The sequence below is a fragment of the Acanthopagrus latus genome, chromosome 7 (assembly GCF_904848185.1).
Source record: "Acanthopagrus latus isolate v.2019 chromosome 7, fAcaLat1.1, whole genome shotgun sequence".
NCBI lineage: Eukaryota > Metazoa > Chordata > Actinopteri > Spariformes > Sparidae > Acanthopagrus > Acanthopagrus latus.
In genome coordinates this window covers 6,224,796-6,241,532 of record NC_051045.1, presented here as the reverse complement: position 1 = coordinate 6,241,532, position 16,737 = coordinate 6,224,796, and the positions used below count along the sequence as shown (strand labels likewise).

At 40.4% G+C, this 16,737-nt stretch overlaps 2 protein-coding genes across 12 annotated transcripts in view; both read right to left on the bottom strand.

The window, feature by feature from the left end:
- Nucleotides 1-787: 787 nt before the first annotated feature.
- On the bottom strand, nt 788-8,108 carry tuba5 (tubulin alpha 5). Its single transcript, XM_037102830.1, has 5 exons — nt 6,655-8,108; nt 3,667-3,892; nt 2,255-2,403; nt 1,279-1,959; nt 788-1,206 (listed from the first exon to the last, which is right to left on the bottom strand). The coding sequence occupies exons 1-5, from the start codon at nt 6,655-6,657 to the stop codon at nt 913-915; spliced, it is 1,353 nt and encodes a 450-aa protein (XP_036958725.1). The 5' UTR covers nt 6,658-8,108; the 3' UTR covers nt 788-912.
- Nucleotides 8,109-8,218: 110 nt separating this feature from the next.
- klhl12 (kelch-like family member 12) overlaps nt 8,219-16,737 on the bottom strand; it is a 110,291-nt gene continuing 101,772 nt past the window's right edge. For 5 of the 11 annotated variants that reach the window (XM_037102823.1, XM_037102826.1, XM_037102824.1 and 2 more), the window contains 11 exons: nt 15,006-15,232; nt 14,667-14,820; nt 13,729-13,946; nt 12,830-12,979; nt 12,592-12,706; nt 12,389-12,495; nt 12,105-12,300; nt 11,789-11,947; nt 11,228-11,326; nt 10,946-11,132; nt 8,219-9,212 (listed from right to left, as the gene is read on the bottom strand). In XM_037102823.1, coding sequence (XP_036958718.1) covers nt 9,086-9,212; nt 10,946-11,132; nt 11,228-11,326; nt 11,789-11,947; nt 12,105-12,300; nt 12,389-12,495; nt 12,592-12,706; nt 12,830-12,979; nt 13,729-13,946; nt 14,667-14,820; nt 15,006-15,188 — 1,695 coding nt within the window. In that variant the 5' untranslated portion in view covers nt 15,189-15,232 and the 3' untranslated portion in view covers nt 8,219-9,085. The other 6 variants (XM_037102818.1, XM_037102820.1, XM_037102819.1 and 3 more) reach the window with 6 other exon arrangements.

Genomic DNA, 16,737 nt, shown 5'->3' with positions numbered 1-16,737 from the left:
AGCTTTTGTCTCTCCCTTGTGGCAGCCAGGTTTCTCTGCTGTAAGCTCCACATCGTCACTGTAGCAACTCCCGGCTTCTGTGTGAGGAAAAATGCAGCTACAGGTGAGCCAGTGAAGACACGCAGCATTTAGAAACTACTGCAAAATACAGAGATTTATCTGCTATTTAAATGTGTGAACTTTCCAGGCGAACTTTAGATGCATACTATTCTAACTCTCCAACTTGTGGGTTGATCAATTAAGTGTCTATAGTTGAGGGTAGACTGTAGCTTGTTTCTAGGCTACGTTAGTTTTTTTAAAAATCCTCCAGCAGTCTTATTAATGCTTAAAAAATCATATAAATGGTATAAATGTGTTTACCATGGAGCTTATTTTCTCCAGTAGTCCAAACCGAACTGAGAAATCCCATCTGCTTTTTGTCGAGGGAACCAGGGTGATGCTAACTTTTGGGTTAGCCTACAAAAATATGTCATCCCTGCAGCATAAGACTCAGGGGCATGACTGAATTGTTGAAGATTTTGCTTTAGCTTGTCATTTTATTAAGAGGATATCATGGTTTGTTTTGCGGAAATCTTTTGGGCACTTTTGTCTTTATTCAGTAGTACACAGTAGAGCGGCAGACAGGAAACTCGGGGGCAGAGGTTTTCTCTAAATAGATCCCCAGATGGATTTGTAATGGGAACTTGGAGATTCCATGTTGTCATCTCAGACCACTTGGTCTCTTAAAAAATTTCACACAGAATACATTAAAACAAACTTTATTTCATAGAACACTTCCAATACAACTTGTAGTGGTTTGTCTTCTTAATGTAAAGCTGAAGTGAGAACATGGCAGTGAGAGAGATCTTTGGTTAGCTCTAGCTTAGAAGATATAGATCATCAGTACAGTATGAAATTTCTGCCTCACAAGGCTCAGTATTCGTAGTCGTCATCGTCAGACTCGGTGTTCATCTGACCCAACTCTTCGTAATCCTTTTCAAGACAGGCCAGGTCCTCTCTGGCTTCTGCAAACTCTCCCTCCTCCATCCCCTCACCAACGTACCAGTGGACGAACGCACGCTTAGCGTACATCAGATCAAACTTGTGATCAAGGCGGGACCAGGCCTCTGCAATAGCAGTGGTGTTGCTCAGCATGCATACAGCCCTCTGGACCTTGGCCAGGTCTCCACCAGGGACCGCAGTTGGAGGCTGATAATTAATGCCGACCTGTTAAGACAAAGGAAAATGATCAGATAAAGTATCTCAAGCTGCGTTTCTTACCCTCATGATGTTCCTCACCTTGAAGCCAGTGGGGCACCAGTCAACAAACTGAATGGAGCGTCTGGTCTTTATATTTGCGATGGCAGCGTTTACATCCTTAGGGACGACGTCACCTCGGTAGAGCATGCAGCAAGCCATGTACTTGCCGTGACGAGGGTCACACTTCACCATCTGATTGGATGGTTCGAAGCAGGCACTCGTGATCTCAGCCACTGATAGCTGCTCATGGTAAGCCTTCTCAGCAGAGATGATGGGTGAGTAGGTTACCAGAGGGAAGTGGATACGGGGAAATGGGACCAAGTTGGTCTGGAACTCTGTCAGATCAACATTGAGGGCACCGTCAAAACGAAGGGAGGCAGTGATGGAGGACACAATCTGACCGATCAGCCTGTTCAGATTGGTGTAACCAGGACTCTCAATGTCCATGTTGCGGCGGCAGATATCATAGATGGCCTCATTATCTACCATGAAGGCACAGTCAGAGTGCTCCAGGGTGGTGTGGGTGGTGAGGACGGCATTGTAGGGCTCCACCACAGCAGTGGACACCTGGGGAGCTGGGTAGACGGAGAACTCCAGCTTGGACTTCTTGCCATAGTCGACAGACAGACGCTCCATCAGCAGGGAGGTGAAACCAGAGCCGGTGCCACCTCCGAAGCTGTGGAACACCAGGAAGCCCTGAAGGCCAGTGCACTGGTCGGTCTGAGAAGGAAAGGACAGGACAGGACAGCTTCTGTTAAAGGAATACTTGGACATTTTCGAAAAAGTAAAAGGAAGTGGCCTATTAACTTAGCTAAGCATAACAGAGGAAAAAACAGTAATGGCTCTTTAGCCTTTCTAAGTATACAAATTGTGACTTCCTGTCCAGATAAAACAAGCCAGATATTCAACAGACAGACAGACAGACAGACAAGTGTTTTGGATAATTACCCCCAACATTATTGTTTAACTCACTTAAATCATTTCCTTTTTTTTCGTTTTTGTCATTATTACTGACCATTTTACGAACACGCTCCATGACTCCATCGATGATCTCTTTCCCGACTGTGTAGTGTCCTCGAGCGTAGTTGTTGGCTGCATCCTCCTTTCCAGAGATCAGCTGCTCAGGGTGGAAAAGGTCCTTGTACATTCCCGTCCTCACTTCATCTGAAAAGAGAGATTTTAGAAAGGTCAAGAGATGAACTGCTCCTTGGTTCAACTTGACAGACTGGACCAGATCTCCATAACTCTATATTTAAAGTTTTCCATGAAATATAATGGTCAAGTTAAAATAAATGGGGCCTTAATTTTAAGCGTTTCTGTTCTAAAACAATAGTCAGGTAAGAAGATTGAAACACACTTTCATCACTGCAGTCAATCATCCTTTTTGAGTCTGCCACATATTTAAAACTATATAATATCAGCATTCAGTGGTTAAAAATGACTTGACCCAATTTGTAATTGGAAGATTTTGTGAAGAGCAACACCAGACCTCTTCTGGACAGAGATCTCAGATGTTGTTCCTGGAATCTGTAGGAGCCACTCTCCCAGTTTTGTTGTCACAAGTGCTCCTATTGCCACTGTTGACTCGACTCTCCACAGCTTCTCCAGCTCTTCTTTCAGCCCTCGGTATTTCTCGAGCTTCTCGTGTTCCTTGGGAACATGGGATTGGGATTGCTACACCTATCAACACTGCCTTCTTCTGATGTTTGTCCTCCACAACTTAGTCCAGTTGGTTCGCCATCACCAGTTTGTCAGTCTGTATCTGGAAGTCCCACATGATCTTGGCTTGGTCATTCTCCACTACTTTCGGAGATGTCTCCCCTTTTGACCCTGGGGCTTCCAGCCTATACTCAGCACAAATGTTCCTGTACACTAAGCCAGCCGCATGGTTACGGCACCTAAAACCCAGGGGTTCATGGTCTCACATTAAAAATCACCCGTAGCATCAATGCAAGCGGGGACAAGCAGTTTTAGAATATGTGACAATGTTGAAAAATGCAATAATCTTTCATCTTTGTGGTTTTAAGCAAACTGCAAATGCTTTTTTTCACTTGAGGCTTATCGAAATGGATCCCTGTTTATAGTGAAATAACCTCCCCCCAGAGTGGCTCACTGCCTCCCCAGTTTGAAACCAGTGAATTAAAGGGACATATGGCCTGGTGAAAAATCCATCTAATATTGCACTGCACAACCTGCTATTTACATAATACACCTCTGTAAATGTTAGGCGGTATTGAACAAAAGGTAGAGGAGTCACCGCTGCACTTGTTGCTTGGATACCAGTGTTCCCATCCACCCGCAGTTACCTGCATGAACTGTGTGGATGTAGACTCACACGGCCACACATAATAGAACGGCTGGAACTATAATAAAAAAAAAAAAACAGATAAGGAAGGTAAAAATAAACACACACACAGGACTACTCACCAACCACAGTGGGCTCCAGGTCCACATATAACGCTCTGGGGACATGACGACCAGAGCTCCCAGTGTTGAAGAAGGTGTTGAACGGGTCGTCACGAGAGTTCTGTTGTGTGGGACTGTCCAGGAAGACGCCGTCAGGACCGACGCCATGCTCGAGGCAGAACAGCTCCCAGCAGGCATTTCCTGTCTGGACACCGGCCTGACCCACGTGGATGGAGATGCACTCTCTCTGAACAGAAAAAAAAAAATGTGGTAGTTATGATGACTGTCAAAGTAAAACAACTCCTGTGGTACATTTTCTTAACATTTATGTCTCATTTATGGTTTTCAAGAACTGATCAACTTAATGAAGAATGAATGAGGAGCTTTTTCTCTCATTAAGTTAAACATGTGCAATCCATGCATAATATGTGCTCTTTTAGGTCTGTTAATCATGAATGTCATTGCAAACAGATAAAAATACACCACTATGGAAGAAAAGACAGGCCAGGATGTAGAAAAGCAAACAAACTTAAAAGATGATTATATATCAATGCTGAGTTTACAGCTTGTTTCTACTGCCCCCAAGTGGTCAAAACATTAGTTATTGCAGATTTAAAGCAATTAAATATTTACATTTAATGGTTTGCATTTCCTAAAAGTTCAGTAATTCTAAAGACTTGTTAAAATGTCCATTTCTTTCAGGTTTACAAATTAAAAATAGAAACCTGAGGTGTCCAGTGTTCATCAGCCATGAACATGAAGCTGAGAACATCTTAGTTTAGCCATGTGCTGAGGCTGATGGGAAAGTCTTTATATTTGCAGGTATTTGGTCTTAAACTAATATTGGAGAAACTCAAACATTGACCTGATGATAGCACTGATGGAAAAAGTTAAGGATTAATTCTCTCTGCAGTTTGGATATCTGTACCAAATTTCATGTCATGACATTTCACAAAAAGGCAAAAATGCTAACCTGCTAGATCAGTGGTTTTAGGTGTTGGTGCCCAAGGCGCAGCAAGCCAAAATCTCAAGGCACGCCTGTATTCATATCCCTGCTGAAAAACCTCCATAATGTGTTGTCTCATCACTCTGTACACATTCATTTGTTGTTTACTTAAAGTGTTTGAAAGGATTGTTTTATAGTGTAGAATTAGTCTCTGCATATGGAAATGAAGATGAGATGCAGCAAAAGGGAAAGAGCAAACAAACAGTACACAAACAATACAGCACAAGAAAACAGCAGCGCCAGGTAACAGTTAATAAAGCACAAAAGGAAAGAGGAGACGGGATCTGCTGCGTTGGGCTGCCACTGCATTATGATGCTGCAAGTGAAAATCAATGTTGTATTGCTGTATATTGCAATAAAAATCCCCCAGCACACCTGGACTTGCCACACAGCACACACTTTGGGAACAACTGCACTCGAGGAAAAGACGGTGGATAAAAATCATTCTCTGACACTGTAAAATGTTAAATAAATAAATCCATCTTATAGTTGTGAAATTATTGTCAATTATTTTATATTAATTTGACTTTTTATTATAGAATGATCTATACAGTAACAAAAAAAAAATTCTGATTACAAATTTCATGCTGGGTATAATTCTAATTATTAATAAAAAGCTACAAAGAGTCAACAAAACATTTTTGCATTAAAGAAAGCTATCTGTTTCCATCTAAGAGAGTCCACGTCTTTATGTTTCTGACTTTAGTAATTCAACACCTTGACAAACACGTTCATTATTCTTGTGGTTAAGACCAAAACTATCTTTAAGTGGCTTTGGCACTTCAGTCGAACATTAGCCAAAGTGTTATCACATTGTAAAATGGATTTATCCTCTACAGTGACGGGTAATGATTTTTAGAGCCAAGACAGAAATGATGCCGTTGTGCTGTCAGCGGCATCGGGATAGAAACCACAAAGCCAACGACTTATTCTGTCATTTAATTAAGAGGACATGTTGTTTCACAGGTGTGATCAGGTTTTCTGACGATAAAAATCAAGTGATTTGTAAAATGTAGTCATCCAAACCTAAAACACTTCAGGAACATGATTAACATTTTAATCACACCACTTTAAATGACATCCTAGAAATTTTAATGAGGAATAAAAACCACAGCATTTACAACCATGTTTTTTTAAAGAATAAAATATTTTAATTTGCATTAAATTCAGTTGTTTTTCACTCCAACAGTGACTCACTTACACACTTACAGCTGGTATTCAGTTGTTTCGGGAAAAAGTGAATTTATTATGGCCTGTTTTTGCTTCCATACACATCAGCGCATTTAATCCAATTATGTCTGATAATTGACCGGACCATTTACTGTCTTTAAACTGCTTTTCGACTTGTTGAGTGTAAACAATATTAAACAAAACAAAAAAAAAAAAACAGGAGTGACTTATTTCGAACACAGCACTGTTGCATTTTCTAAAGTGCCTCCAGCCGTCGTGTTTCGACACGTTGAGAATTTCAGCTTTTGTCTTCCCTGCAGGAGGAACATCCCCTGAGATGATTTTTTGCTGATGAGTGACATTTGTAAGACAAGGCTAGACTCAAGTTTGGAACATGAACAAAGTACACAAAAACACTTAAATATTCACAAAAGATATGACTTTAAGGGGCTTTTCTGAGGGACAGTTTAAAGTTCTGAGCTGGAGGATGAAGTTTCTGTCTTTCTGTCAGTGACTATAAACTCAGAAAACGATTAAAAAGTGCAGACAGTAATGTGACTACATTATTTAAGCTTTTACATTCTGCAGCTACATGAATGTTAAAACAAATGGCAGCATTTTTCATTTAAGATTCATGCAGCCAGAGTTTTTCTGTGGAGGGTGAACAAATCAGATCCCATCTTGCAAAGATTTCTCTTGCAGACAGCTCAGTGGACACTTCACCAAAAGCAAGATATATCATTTTTAGAAACTTTTTTTTTTTTTTTTTTTACTGAATATCAAACTTTCTCAGGATAAGATTCCCCATTTCTGAAAATTTGTAGCGATCTTACCATGTTGCTCTGGATGACAGGAGTAGTTTTTGGTGCAGGATACTGTCAGTTTCCTCTGATCTGCTCTGTTCTGGGACAGATAAACGTCTCTCCACCAACACTCTGCTGCTCTGTCCCACCCGCCGCCTGACGTTCTTTATATCTGCAAACAGGCTCACTGATGTGTCTGACGGTGCTTATTCAGGCATCAGACGCTGAGGGAGGGAGCAGATAGATTGATAGATGGAGGGAGGGAGGAAGGTAGGAAGGGAGGGAGGAGTTGTTGTTTTAGTCCCTTTTTTTTTTCTTGTTGCTGGCGTTAACAAGAACGAACATTTTGAGAGAAATTAGACATGTTAGATTGGTCCTCTGTCACTTTTTGATTAGTATTCATGCATCTGACTCAGTTCATCAAGGTGTCACTCGCTGGTTCTTCTTAATGTTGCTCTGTTAAAAACATCATGCAGGAAACAGATGAAGCTACCTGTTTGATTCGGGAGAGGTGGGCAGTGATTCCACTTCTTCTTTCAGATTGTAGAAACTGATGATTGATGATGATGATCTATCAACTGATTTTTTTGTTATAACTGTTGGGTACTTTTTTCTTCTTGTCAGACTGACACTATTACGCATGACACAATGATAAAAACTTAATTCATTTGGGTGTTACTGCATTGTAATCATGCATTTTAATGCTGCAGCTTGTCTTTGTGGGTCCATTTTAAAAGCTCACATAACCTACTTTTGAAGTATTTCAATTTTAAGCGGTAGAAAGCAGCAAACAAAGAAGTACTTAAGTAAATTACAGTACTCAAGTAGATTCAGTCGGTTACTTGTCACCACTGAGATCATATACACTAAGTTACTGTAAGGTGAACACCCAATACAAGAGCGATTTAACTCGTGTTACGTGACTTCAATCATCAAAGTTATTGTTAAATTTTCCTGGGCTGCTTTATTATTTGGTAACTGTGCAAAAGAACTTCCTATTTAATCATAAATTGAAATGATCTTGTACGGTAAGAGGTCTAATTATTCACTGGTTGTACAGAATCTGATTCAACATTCATGATTCTTATCTTTACTGTATTCTTTTGTCTTTTCTAATCCCTTGATTTAAACTGCACTAGTTTACTTTTAAACTTTGTGTTTCTTGTATTGCTTGTGCTTCTGAATCATAAATCTTTTCACTTTGTTTTCTTATCGTTCTCAAAATCCCTGTCTGAAACAGAGCGCGAGCATGAGCCAAAAGTTATTATAAAATGCTTTTCCTTCTAAAAATAAATAACATCAGGAAGTTGGATGGGGAATTCAATAATTTGGTGGCATGTAAACATTCAATGTTTCCTGTTTCTGTATGTTAGGACACATAAAGTTGTACAGGGATAAAAACTGAAGCATGTAGCCTGTTCATTCTGGTGAATTTGAGACATTAAACTGCTATGAGTAGCTGGATGATTCTCCACATTTGCTCTGTAGATGTGAATGATGAGTTTTCTTACCACTGACTCAGCGGACGAACGTGTTTTCTCGTTCTGCATCGATTAACAGAAAAGATGCACCACACACACACACACCGAACGTGTCAGTTCTCAGTGTGTTTATTCACTTCCCAGGCAACAGTGATGTTATGACTTTGTGTCCTACATGTACACATCCAGGTTTATGAGCTGAGGAAGAAAAACAAATCACATGCACCTCATACTTACTACTCTGTGATTCTTCAACTGAGCCAAATAGATGGACGAAATAATCAAAGTAAACTGGTACAATTCAGTCATTTTCTAAAACAATATTTATCTCTAAATATATATTCTGAGAGCAACAATAAGTATTAAACCTTTTGTATTAAAGTGATTTGAGTCTAAAAGCACTGTTTACAGGAAGAATTACAAAAAAGGGTTGAATTACTGACCCGTTAATGACCTCGGAACTGCCAAATGAGTACACTTGATAATAAGCCAATGTACTGTTAACTATCACCAAAGTCAAATGGGAGGCAACACGGATGTTCACTGTTTGATGTAGGCCAAAGTCATAAGGCGTATAGCAGCAACTGGAGTCTAAATCAACTCCTTCTCTTTATGTTTTCTTATGATGAGTAGAAATATATTGCACTTTGAAGACAAACTGAAAAAATAATCTCACAGGTAACGACAGCAACAAGTACCACCGAAGAGAGTCATGCAAGTGGTGATGGGCTCCTTGGAGGCCTCTTTTGAGGTGAAGTCTACCACGGCGAAGCTGAATCTCTGTTGCACAGTCCGCGTGTCGGCGGGTCGACCGTCCAGTCGAGGAGGCAGCCCAAACAGCTGCACTTCTTTTTCAGAGTATCTATTTGCATACTGGCGAACAAACATCTCCCTTTGTGGCTCTGTTTTAGTGGCATCTTTAGCAAAGCCTAGCTGCCTGTCCTCTTCTCTGCTTTCCCTTTCGTGGTTCTTGGCAGAGATCACTTTTCTCGTAGAACGCAGACGCCCGCATCGCACCGCTGTGTCGCCATCGAAGTAACAACCTCCCAGGAGTCGATAACCGGGTCGTAACATTCAATACTGCTGAGGAGAGAGTTCCCATCATATCTGGAGAGAGACGTGAGGCAAGCAGAGAGTTTTAACTTCACACTGTACTGCTGAAAGAGGTTACATTGATGCAGTGCGGCAGTGTGTTGTAACCACTGACCATGGGATCAATCAAAAGTTAATTAATTCTATGCGTTGTGTAACATGGAGAGTGAAGGTCCAGCTAGTTCAACTAGCAGAGTGTAAAGGAATTAGCACAAACACTGTCGGGACTTCTGTTCAGTTGCCCAACATGTCCCGCAGTTTGAGCATCCAGATAAATTTCACAACTTTTCTGCTAAAAAGAAGTGAAGAAGACAGTTTTACTCTATGTTACAAAAGACAGAGGAAGACGACACTTCTCTGTAGTACGTTTAACTCAGAAAAGAGTCTGTCTTAAAACAATAGTCAGCTGTCGACATGAACACTGAAGCAAGTTTTGTTTGCTATAATTATTCATCCTGTTTATACTTGTCATCAAGAGATCTCTTGCTAAAACACTTTCAGCGTTAGTGACGATGGACAAAATCCACAGTGAACTCATTATGTGTGTATTTTTTATTCCACAGGCTTCATTTCCAAAGACGTTGGGCTGCTGAGTAAAATCTAATTAAATAAAAACAGAATATAATGATTAGCAAATCCTTTCTGATCTTTGATACTGAACTGAATGTCAGACAGAAACATGATAGTCAATGCTCAAATTTTGCTTTCTGTAACTTAACACTTGTATTTAGATTTGAAGTTGCCACAGTGTCTCATATTTGTTGGAATCTGGTTTGTATAGACTGTATAAACCAAAGTTTATCTGAAGCAAACAGGAGGCGTCTGCACATCAAATCAAATGGAGATCTTTCAAATTCACAGTGTTTTTACAGCGCTGTTGCTTTGGCCCGACAGGAATCACTGTCTGGGGAAACAAAGTTTGATGAGACAATAAATATGATCCAGAGGGTTCAGTTTGTAATTTCTAAAAGTGTCTAAGTCTTGAATCTGTTACTCAACGACATGTTTGTATTTAGTGTGGTGCAATCACATGGTATAAATGAGGTCTCTATTCTATTCATGCTTACTGACTTGTCTCATGGGTATAATGTGCAGGTCACTGATATTAAGTAAAGGATGCTTTGTGTCTGTATTGAAAATGACTTTCCAGTGCCAATACTGATGATCTCACAGCGCAGCAGTCGACTTGCAGTGATTAAATGTCATTGCTCACTTGTCTCACAACAGAAAACACTGACATGTTGATTCACGCAAGACTAATATTATCAGATAACCTGTGTTTTGTGAAATAAGGTTGGATAAGTCCCAGAGGAATTTTTACTTTACAAACTACTGACCTGGCAGATTCAGACGTCCCCTGCCATTATTATAAATTACTAAAGGTCCCAAGGAAATATTTGTCCCATGCCAATCCGGCTTTTGAAAACACTGTACAGAGGTTTGTAATACTGAGAGAAATGATTTCACTGCACTGGATGGCAAACATTTTATCTTCATAGAAATACAACGCTGAAGCTATCTCTTTGATTGGTCGGTGCAGCAAGTTGACGGATGATGTTTCATGTCCTTGCAGCAAACCTGAGTCTGGTTCCATTGTTTTGCCTGACGAACATTAGCTGTTTTTTCGAAAGTCTTCTGTGTTAACAGACTGACGGCTGGGCTGAACTTGCTCTGAAAAAAGCCTAATTGGATTCAATTAATTAAATCCACTGTCACAAAAAGAGAGGCCTCATGACAACCCTTCTTACCCGGCGATGGCGTAGAGACGTCCTCGGAGAACGGTTGCTCCTACGTAACATCGAGGAGTGGTCATACTGGCAACAGTGGTCCAATAGTCTGTTCTGATGTTGTAGACCTCGACAGAGTCGAGGTGTGAAACGCCATCAAAGCCTCCGACTACATAGATATGGTCATTGAGTAAAGCCACACCAGCTCCTGAAAACAGCAGAAAAGTCTCAGATGAACATTAACACGCACAAATGGCTGGAATATTTCACTTCATTTAGTTTTTTCGTTTTTCTTTTACCTACCTGACCGCTTGGTGGCCATGGGTGTAACACTTGTCCAGTGGCCTGTGTGTGGGTCATACCGCTCTACTGAATTCAGGATATTCAGTCCATCGTATCCACCTGTTAAAGGAAAATCAAGGAAATGACGGGTTGAAAAACAATTTCAATTTCAACAATCCTTCCCCAGGTCCAACCTTTCATTTGTCAGGGCATTCTTATATTCCTTGTCTTATGTAACAGTAAATTAAACATATTGAATTTGGCATCTTAACCCTGAGGAAATTGTGTTTTTTTTAACTTTTTTTCCTGACATTTCATAAACTAAACGATTAGCTTATTATTCATAAGAATTATTGGCAGATAAATGGACAATGTAAATAATCTTTAGCTGCACAATCTGGGATATGAGTTGAAATGATGAGTCAGTGAACGTATTGGCCAAAGATAATATCTGTTTCTCTAGAAATTGCAATTGACTGCATAAACTACAATCAACTAATTATGAACATTATCAGCCCCAATATAACCCTCAAATGTGTCGGAGTCATGAAAGACTGAGCTGTCGATATGATCTGCTCATACCGAGACAGTATATGAGTCCACTGGCCACCACAAGACCAGCTCCTTCTCTAGCTGTCTGCATATCTCCCAGCATGCTCCACTGGTCAATGTTTGGGTCATATCGCTCCATGCTGGTATGACGGCGGCTGCCATCGAAGCCACCGGCAACATAGATCATGTCTGTGAAGAGCCAAGACGGAACAGAAAAGAATAAACACAACTGTTCTGTAACTCTGTACTTTTCTGAGGGAGAATGACACATACGCAGGAGATTTCACAGAAAGGAAAAAAACACACCAGTGACAGCGTGAGTCATTTGGCACAGAAGCTCCCTCACCTCCGAGTGTTGTGGCTCCAGCGAGGCCACGCCGCACATTCATGGTGGCGACTGTGTACCAAACACCGTCCTCGTCTGCTGTGTAGTCCAGGCACTCCACGGAGCTGAGCCTTGACCGACCGTCATAGCCTCCGATCACGTAAACTCGATCGTGGAGGGACACCGTGGCGACGTAACGCCTTTTACGTGCAATGTTCTGTTTAAGACATACGTGTCTGTATTAGCCAGATCTACTGAGGCTGAAAAAAAATCGCAACAGTCTCTTTCAATTAAGAAATACTTACAGGAAGGAAGCTCCATTCTTGTGTTTTCGGATCATATTTCTCAACTATGTCTATTGGCGATTGTTGGCTACCGAACCCTCCTATAACCAACAGGACTTCTTTGGCACCTGAAAAGCCCCATAAATCAATTTTACCATCCGTGTAGATGACGATGTAGGAATGTAGGAGAAATATATGGCTGAAGTTAAAAAACGGATTCCTACCTAGTCTAGCTTGTGTGCGTGGGCCCTGCATCTCGCTCCTCAGCTCCGGTCTTAGGTGGAATTTCTTGGCTTCATCAACGAGGTCTCGGCATGGCAGGCTACACCGAATGAGGGGCTGAAACGTGTTGAAACTCGCTTAATTACGGTGCCAACTGTCATAAACACGTCAATACATACCCTTCCATTGGAGGTTTGGTGTATGATTACACAACATACTGCTGTGTGTCACTTATCTCACCTCGGCATCAATGACATCTGTGATGTAGCGGGGAGTCAGAAGTGGCATTCTAACGAACTCGAGCATGTCTGGCAGGTAGGGCTCTCGCTCTTTTCTGTTGTGTTTGACCCAGTTTAATACAGCTTCAAATACTGGCTCCTCTGAGTCCACCTACATACAGACAGAATACAACAAGTATCAAACCACATCAATTAAAAAAGAAAAAAAAGAAAGCTGACAACTGCAGTTGAAGATGTTCATTAGTGAGCAAGCCTCCTAGCTAAGCTGTCCATCTTTAACTATCTCAACATCTCCATGTAAATTCCTCACAAGAAATAATAAACAAAGAGAAAAGTTTCACTGTGGGCAAATTATGCGTGACTGTCATTTACATGTATGGTCTAGCTTTATTTTTAAAAACAACAAAAATGACAGGAAGAGACATTTGGGGGAACTGATGATCTATAAATCATTCTGCGATAATAACTGTGTTTTCACAAAGCAAGGCATGTGGTTGGGAACAGGAATTTCCTGAGCACAAAGGCAAAGTTAAATCAGGTTCTCTTCTCTGCAATTTTCATTGTCAGTCCAATCCGCAAAAGTGAGAGGAACCGGTGGGGGCCCACTGACTGAGATTACAGCAGGTTGGTACTTGCTCTTCTCTTTTCACACTCAGGTGAAAGACAATAAGAAAGCTGTGAATGTCAAACTCAGTTGACACAACACTTTTTCAATCAAGATACTTCACAGGCAACTTAACATGAATTTTAACTATTACAGTTACTGCAGGTATATACAGGTATATCAGGGAGCAGGGTCATAATTGTATTTCAAACAACATATCTAGTTATCGATAATGTTCAGATGAAACAGCCTCTGCAGTACAACTGACAATAACTCATGACATTCAGTTTTCATACCTGAATTTCATCACATTTTATAAGCTTTTCAACTTCTGTCTGGCTGAGCAGCATGAACTCCTCATGCTGAACCACCTCGGAGAAATGTTTCTGGGAAAAGAGCTCGGCGGCTTGCATCAGGTCAAGGCAATTGTGAGTTTCGGCAAAGTCTCGAATACCCAGGCAGTTGGAGGGATCAAGCTGACTCTCCAAAAAATCACAACATGCTCTTTTCACCCCTGCGGAGAACAAAGATACATTTGTATGTATCATTGAAATTCAATGAAATCCTGTTAGACATGACTGTCATGTCACTCAGCAACTGCTGAAGCAATTTCATTAGAAAGTGGTGCAGTGCCTCAGGGTTTCTGCAGGGTTCACCGAATTAAGACTTTTATACCACGTAGAATGAAGCTTAATACGTCACACTATTCATTGCTTCCCAGCATTCCTCAACAGTAATTACAGATTATAGATTAATTCAATTAATGTGATCTCAACTCAAATAAGAAGCATTAAGTGGATGGATGGATCAATCTATTTCAAATGATTAATTAATTTAAGTTTCTGCCCAAATCTTGCAATGAGCTCTCTACATACTGTAGCTAACTATAGGTCTGATGGTGCAGACTGAAACTCAAAAAAAAAAAAGGATCTACAACCCACAACCTATTGTTGCAACAATCCTACTTATAGAGTTATATAACATCTTACACCAGACAGCAATCACACACAAAAACATTTAACAAGTAACATTACTGCCGACAACAGGCAAGACAAAAGACTTACACAACTTTTGTGAATAACATTTAGGATGTTTGATAACCTTCTAAAGCCTTTTTTGTGAGGAAACTGAATTTCAAGACCTGCAGATACCCTCTGCCTACAACAGCATCGATATCAGCGGACTTAGGCACACACTTTTAAAATCAAGGCACAGCAGGCACTCCTAAACATACCTTTGAGCTGCAGCAAACACGCTGCAGGGAGTAGTTCTTGGACGTTCTCCACTGTGACTAACACTGTCTCTGTGTAGACAAAGTCCAACAGGATCTCCATAGTCGCTGCAGTGAGCCCCTGAATGTCGACAAAAGATTTTCCCTTCTCTGCGAGCTGTAGTGCCACAAAAAAAAGAGGCTATCAGGCGTTTTAACAAGACTCATATCATTAAAGGATTAGTTACAAGGCTTAGGTATTATCTGGTAGCAATTCCAATAATTGTCTTGTCAGCAGCGTCCTGTTTGGTAAAATCAAAATCTTTCTTCCTCACTGCCTTAATTGTATCAAGCCATACATACCTCACTAGTGAACATGGCACAAAAGTAGTCACTGCAGGCAGCCAAGACGATCCGGTGAGCTGGGAAATCTGTGTTCTCCACCCTCAGAGTGATATCACAGAGTGTGTTGCTCTTGCGGAGTGAGTTCATCGCATTGAGGATGGATTTGGCATGGGAATTGGTCATGATGTCCTTGGGAGCCATGTCGCCTTGAGAATCTCTCAAGGTTCTCAAACTACTCAAGGAATCTAAAACAGACAAGACAAGTTACCCTCCACTACACTACTTTTACATATAGAACTAAAACAAACAGTAACACATACAGTATGTGAATTAACTAGATGGGCAATGTGTCAGATTCTAACAGATGGCTTGTGTTGCATAGTGACAAAAATGTTAGTCGTGTGAGTTGGAAACTCTGAGGATCAAAGATGAAAACTGTACTTCAGTGCTGTTTAAATCAGGGCTGGTTATAAAAACACATTGCAGGGTTAGTCCTGGCTGCTCATGTGGTTGTTTATGTGCCCCGTGTACAGAGGCTGTAATCTGACCTGTGGCCCTTTGCTGCAAGTCATCCCTCCTCTCTACTGTCCAGTCTAATAAAATGTCAAAAATATGACTTAAATCAGCAAATCACATTTATTTTGACAGGTATTGTGGTTGCAATGTTTTCATGATTAGTGGGAATAATGATTTTTGCTTTCCCTGGAAAAAAAATATTAAAATATTTATGTTGTGACATCTGCTGTTTTCTTACATCTGGAGATCAAGATGTGTACATCTCTACAACACTACAGTACTTCATTACAACGCTCTTTTTTTTTATACATATATATATATATATATATATATATATATATATATATATATATATACATATACATATACATATATATATATATATATATATATATATATATATATATATATATATATATATATATATATAATCACACATTTCTCCATTGTAAAATAAAATGGCAGCTTCTTGTGATTTGGATATTGGACTTAGCCACATTGTAACTGATTATTTTTCAAGATTATCTGTGCATCCCTAGTTTAGATGTGTTCATAGCAATTTGTGAGATGTTCACTGTACTATAAAATGTAAATATGATACTTTATAATAATATATCTCATTTGTCTGACAGCTGTGACCAGCAGATGGAAATGGATCATGCAAATGATGTGGTAAACTGATGTACTAACATGGCCCTTTCAACTTTGGTACATGAATGTTTGTTTGTTTGTTTATTTTTTTTAATCTCTCATAATCATTTGAATGCACATATTTTCCTTTTAACTCAGTAACTGTGCACTGTGGTCATGCTAATGCAACTTACCGTTAAAAGATTTGAATACTTTTTCCACCACTGGGAGGCAATAACTATAGCTACACATTAGCAAGCAGCAGCCAACGACAGCTGAGGGCTAACGCCAACGCCAGACAACAACTAGGAAAACACAGCCATGTAAAGTGAGCTGGCGGCCAGAGGGAGACAACACATGAAGCGACACACACAGAAGAACTTGTCAAGAATTTACATAATACCTGTCGCAGCGGTAAGGCTGAGTCAAAACGTTTAGCTAAGTTGCGCTGCTAGCTAACGTTAGTAGCACCAAAGTCCCTTGTCCCAGTCCTTGCTGTCAGTCACACTGTCTGGAGAAAAAACCACTCAACTAACAGCTAATCCATGATGACCTCTGCTACGTCACACCGTGCGCGAACCTCCTTGACGACACACGCGTCCTA

Bases quoted from the DNA above. Each gene is read 5' to 3' on its own strand.
- tuba5 (XM_037102830.1), bottom strand. The intron at 2,404-3,666 runs GTGAGTAGTCCT...CTCTCTTTTCAG, and splicing joins CCTGGAGCCCACTGTGGTTG to ATGAAGTGAGGACGGGAATG. The intron at 1,960-2,254 runs GTCAGTAATAAT...TTTCCTTCTCAG, and splicing joins TGGAGCGTGTTCGTAAAATG to ACCGACCAGTGCACTGGCCT.